The sequence below is a fragment of the Colius striatus genome, chromosome W (genome assembly GCF_028858725.1).
Source record: "Colius striatus isolate bColStr4 chromosome W, bColStr4.1.hap1, whole genome shotgun sequence".
NCBI lineage: Eukaryota > Metazoa > Chordata > Aves > Coliiformes > Coliidae > Colius > Colius striatus.
Window position 1 is genome coordinate 1,919,001 of NC_084789.1, and position 3,542 is coordinate 1,922,542.

The window sequence follows — 3,542 nt, forward strand, 5'->3', positions numbered from 1 at the left end:
AGTCAATCGTTTTGAACAACTCGCTTAGAGTAATTTCTTTCACACTTTAAAAAATGTATACATATACACCCCCATCCCAGAGGAATTCGGGCAGATTTGGGGAGATGCAGTGCTCTAGCTGAGGAAAAAAAAACCAAACAAACTACGGGGGAGAAAAAAAAAAGTTAAAACGCGTAAACAAAGCAGAGGCGCCCGCCATCACCTCGAAAATACATCATAATTTGTACTATATATAATTATATTTTAAGGAAAAAGAAAATAAACACAACAAAACACCCAACCCAGAGCTGCTTCTATTATGTGCGCCCGGGGCTCGGGGCGGTGAAGCCGCGGTGCTGCGCGGTCCGCCCAGGGATTTGTGAGGTTTTGCGTGAGGGTGTGCGTGTGAAATGTTGGGGGTTTATGATATCACCGGCCCGCAGTTGCCCAATCAGCTGGCAAGTGGCGGGGACGGATCGGTGGGATGTTCCCTAGAATATACCGTACGTGGCGGCGGGGTCGCGAGTGCGGAGCCTGCGGAAGGTGGGAGTCGCACCGAGCCCCGGGGCTCCTCCGCCTCCCAGCCTCTCCCCCTCACCCGCCACCATTTTTCTGGCCCCCCTGCACCTCCTTACCTGCTTTGTTTACTTAATAATCTCAGTGGCTTTGCACAGCAAAGGACGGGGGTTGTGTTTGTTGATCTCCCCCTCCCCAAGAGATTATTTTTGGAGTGGAAGGTGGAAGGTGGGGTGCGCGGACGCGGGTGGGAGCTGGCCGAGGAGAGCCCGGAGGATACAAGATGTTTGACTTCTTTATTTTTCTTTTTTTTTTATTATTTTTACTGGGGAGGGGGAAGACGAGGAGTCAAGCCCCAGTGCAGGCAGAGGAGCTGGGTGTTTGGAAGATGTTGCGAACCATTGACTGGAGCATTTGAAAGGGAGATCGTCTGCTTTGGTTTCTTTAACCCTCCCCTCCCTTTTTTTTTCCTTCCCTCCCCATCCCCCTCTCCGGAGGGGTAGGGATGTGTGTGATCAGGGAGTGGAAACAAATATGTCCTTATTTTCAATGCTCCCTTTGAAGGAGACAAAGTAAAGGCTCCTTGCAAAATGTTCCTGACTTGTGAAGGGACCTTCGGGATTGTTCCAGCCACCATGGATTACAATGGGGAAGTCAGGCCGGGGGATCTTCATGCCGGCTATCAGGAAATCGAAGGGATAAACTTGGGATACTTACAGATCAATGGCACACAGATGTTTTCTTTGGCGCAGGTCCTCAGCGACCTGTTTAAGGATATCCCCAGGACCACCATCAGCAAGAAGATGGAAACCTTAAAGATCAAGAGCCGACGCTGCGATCTGAAAGAGCTCCGGACCCTCAAAGCCATCAACTCGGTGCCCACCCGCGCGGTGAAATGCTCGCTCATCTCCAAGGCGGACCTGGAAGCTCTCTGCACCTCCTGCAAAAGCCTCAGTCCCCGGAGGAGGAAGAGGAAAAGGAAGAGCAAGAGGAGGGAGCAGCTGCTGCTGCCAGCCCCGGAGGGGCTCTTCCCCTGCCCCCGACCCCAGCTGCTCCCACCCTGCAGAGCCGGCGGCTGCTGCGCGCCCGCGGCCCCCGCCCTCCCCAAGCTGCCCCCCGCCTTCCCCAGGCCGCGCTCGGCTCTAGCCGCGCTGCTACCGCAGCCCTTCCAGCACAGGCCCTTCCCCGCCTTCGAGAAGCCCCACCGAGGCCGGAGGGGATGCGGGCTGGCGGCCCGGGGGGGGCTTTTCTCCGGCGTCCTGGCCGGCTACCCCCGCGACCTGGCGCTGCTGCATCCCACGGCCGCGCACCCCGCCACGCAGGCGGCCGTGCTTGCCCAGCCGGGCCGGCGCAAGCGGGGTCCCTGCTGCGCCAAGGGGCTCTTCCCGGCGAAGGGACCCGTCGTTCCCCGGAAAGGCCGCTCCTCTGCCTTCCCCGGCTCCAAGCGGCAGGGCACCTCGGTCAGCTACTCCAGCGACTCGGACTCCAGCCTGGACTTCGGCGGGTCCAGCCCCGCCACCTCCAGCGACTCGGAGGAGGAAGAGGAGGAGGAAGGGGACACGTCGTGCAGCAGCGAGGAAGGCAGCTCCTCGGAGTCGGAGAGCAGCTCCCTGTGCAGCGGGGATTCGGTGCAGAGCACTCGGTACAGGCAGGCGGCTCTGCCCCGCTTCCAGCCGCAGTCCTCCCGGGAGTCCCTCGCTGAGGAGCGCCCCGCCGAGTCACCTCCGAGCGCAGGCAAAGCCCTGCGTCCCGACCCCAACCTCCTCTTCCTCTCGCAGCAGCTCTGGGCCAGGACTCTGCGAGCATCAACTTTGGAAAGTTTGAGCCCGGCTCCAGCTCTGGGCTCGGGGACCCAGCCGCTGCCGGAGCTGTACGCAAAACAGGATGCCTCCCCTTCCTCCTTCTCCTCCTCCCCTCCCTCCCAGAGCAGCACCCCTAGGGGGATTCTGCAACAAAAGGAGGGAGGTTTTGGGGACGCGGAACCCTGCGCCAAAGGGAAGGATTTGCACAAAGATGTCTCGAACAATAGAGCCTCGTTACGCCCCAGTGACCAGGCTGAGAGACAGAGCGGAGCTGTAGCCGAGCGAGCGCCTTCCCAAGAGCCGACCCTGGGCTCAGCCCCGCAGCCCCCGGCGCAGGAGCTGGCGGGAGGCCTCGGCCCGGAGCCCCCCGGGGCGGCAGGAGAGCCCCGGCGGGAGCACTTTGACCGGCTGATCCGGCAATCCAAGCTGTGGTGTTATGCCAAAGGGTTCAACCTGGACGGGAAAGGTTTGCGGCACAGAGGGAGAACGAAGCCCTGTAAAGCTGCAGAGCTCAAATCCCCCGCTTCCAAAAGAGCAGAGAGCCCCAACACCTTGTCAAACAAAGCTTTGAAAGACAATGGCTCGGAAAGGAATACCAAGCGCAGACGCCTTGCCAGAGGCGCTGAGACAGAAAGGCAACAGAGTTCCTCTAAAAGGAGGCCACAAAAGACTGCGAGGGGGGGTGCCGAAAAGGGAAACGCTCATAGCAAACGCCTCGGCAGCGCCGGGCCAACCGCGCCTCGGAATTCCTTCAGCCTCATGGGCAGCTTCCCCTGTATTCCCTCCCTGGTTGTGGGAGAAGATGGGGACCTGTGTCCTGCTTCCTCCCTGGGGGGCAAAAACTCCTGGGCCCTCTCCAAAACTCACCCGCTGTGGAGCTGGCACCTGGGGGGCAACGCCATCCCGGTGCCCCCCAGCCTCAAATTCCGGGGCTATAGCTTGGAGGAAATCTAAGGACAGCGGACAGCCCGGAGGAAAGGTTTATCTGCAATAGATGAGAGCTGCAAGGCGGGCGGGGAGGGGGCCCGAGGGAGGCGCCTGGCCAGGTCGGATCGGGTCGGGCCGGGGTGGAGCGGGCCCGTACGTCTCACTGAGCCCCGGGGCCGCCCGAGCTGGGAGGTTCCCGAGCGGGAGGTGGATGCCTGGAGGAGCCGTGCGGGGTCCGGGGAGTGCAGGAGCGTTTCGGATATGTGTGTGAGAGTGTGTGCACGGTTTCGGCTGCGGGGAGGATTTTTTTTTTTGTCG

The 3,542-nt window shown here is 60.4% G+C and overlaps 1 protein-coding gene across 1 annotated transcript; it reads left to right on the forward strand.

The window, feature by feature from the left end:
* Positions 1 to 1,085: 1,085 nt before the first annotated feature.
* LOC133628676 (SKI/DACH domain-containing protein 1-like) lies at positions 1,086 to 3,251 on the forward strand. Its single transcript, XM_062017110.1, has one exon. The coding sequence runs from the start codon at positions 1,086 to 1,088 to the stop codon at positions 3,249 to 3,251; it is 2,166 nt and encodes a 721-aa protein (XP_061873094.1).
* The last annotated feature ends 291 nt before the right edge of the window (positions 3,252 to 3,542 follow it).

What these genes read in the sequence shown, in the direction of transcription:
- LOC133628676 (XM_062017110.1), top strand. Translation starts at nt 1,086, where the DNA reads ATGTTCCTGACTTGTGAAGGGACCTTCGGGATTGTTCCAGCCACCATG.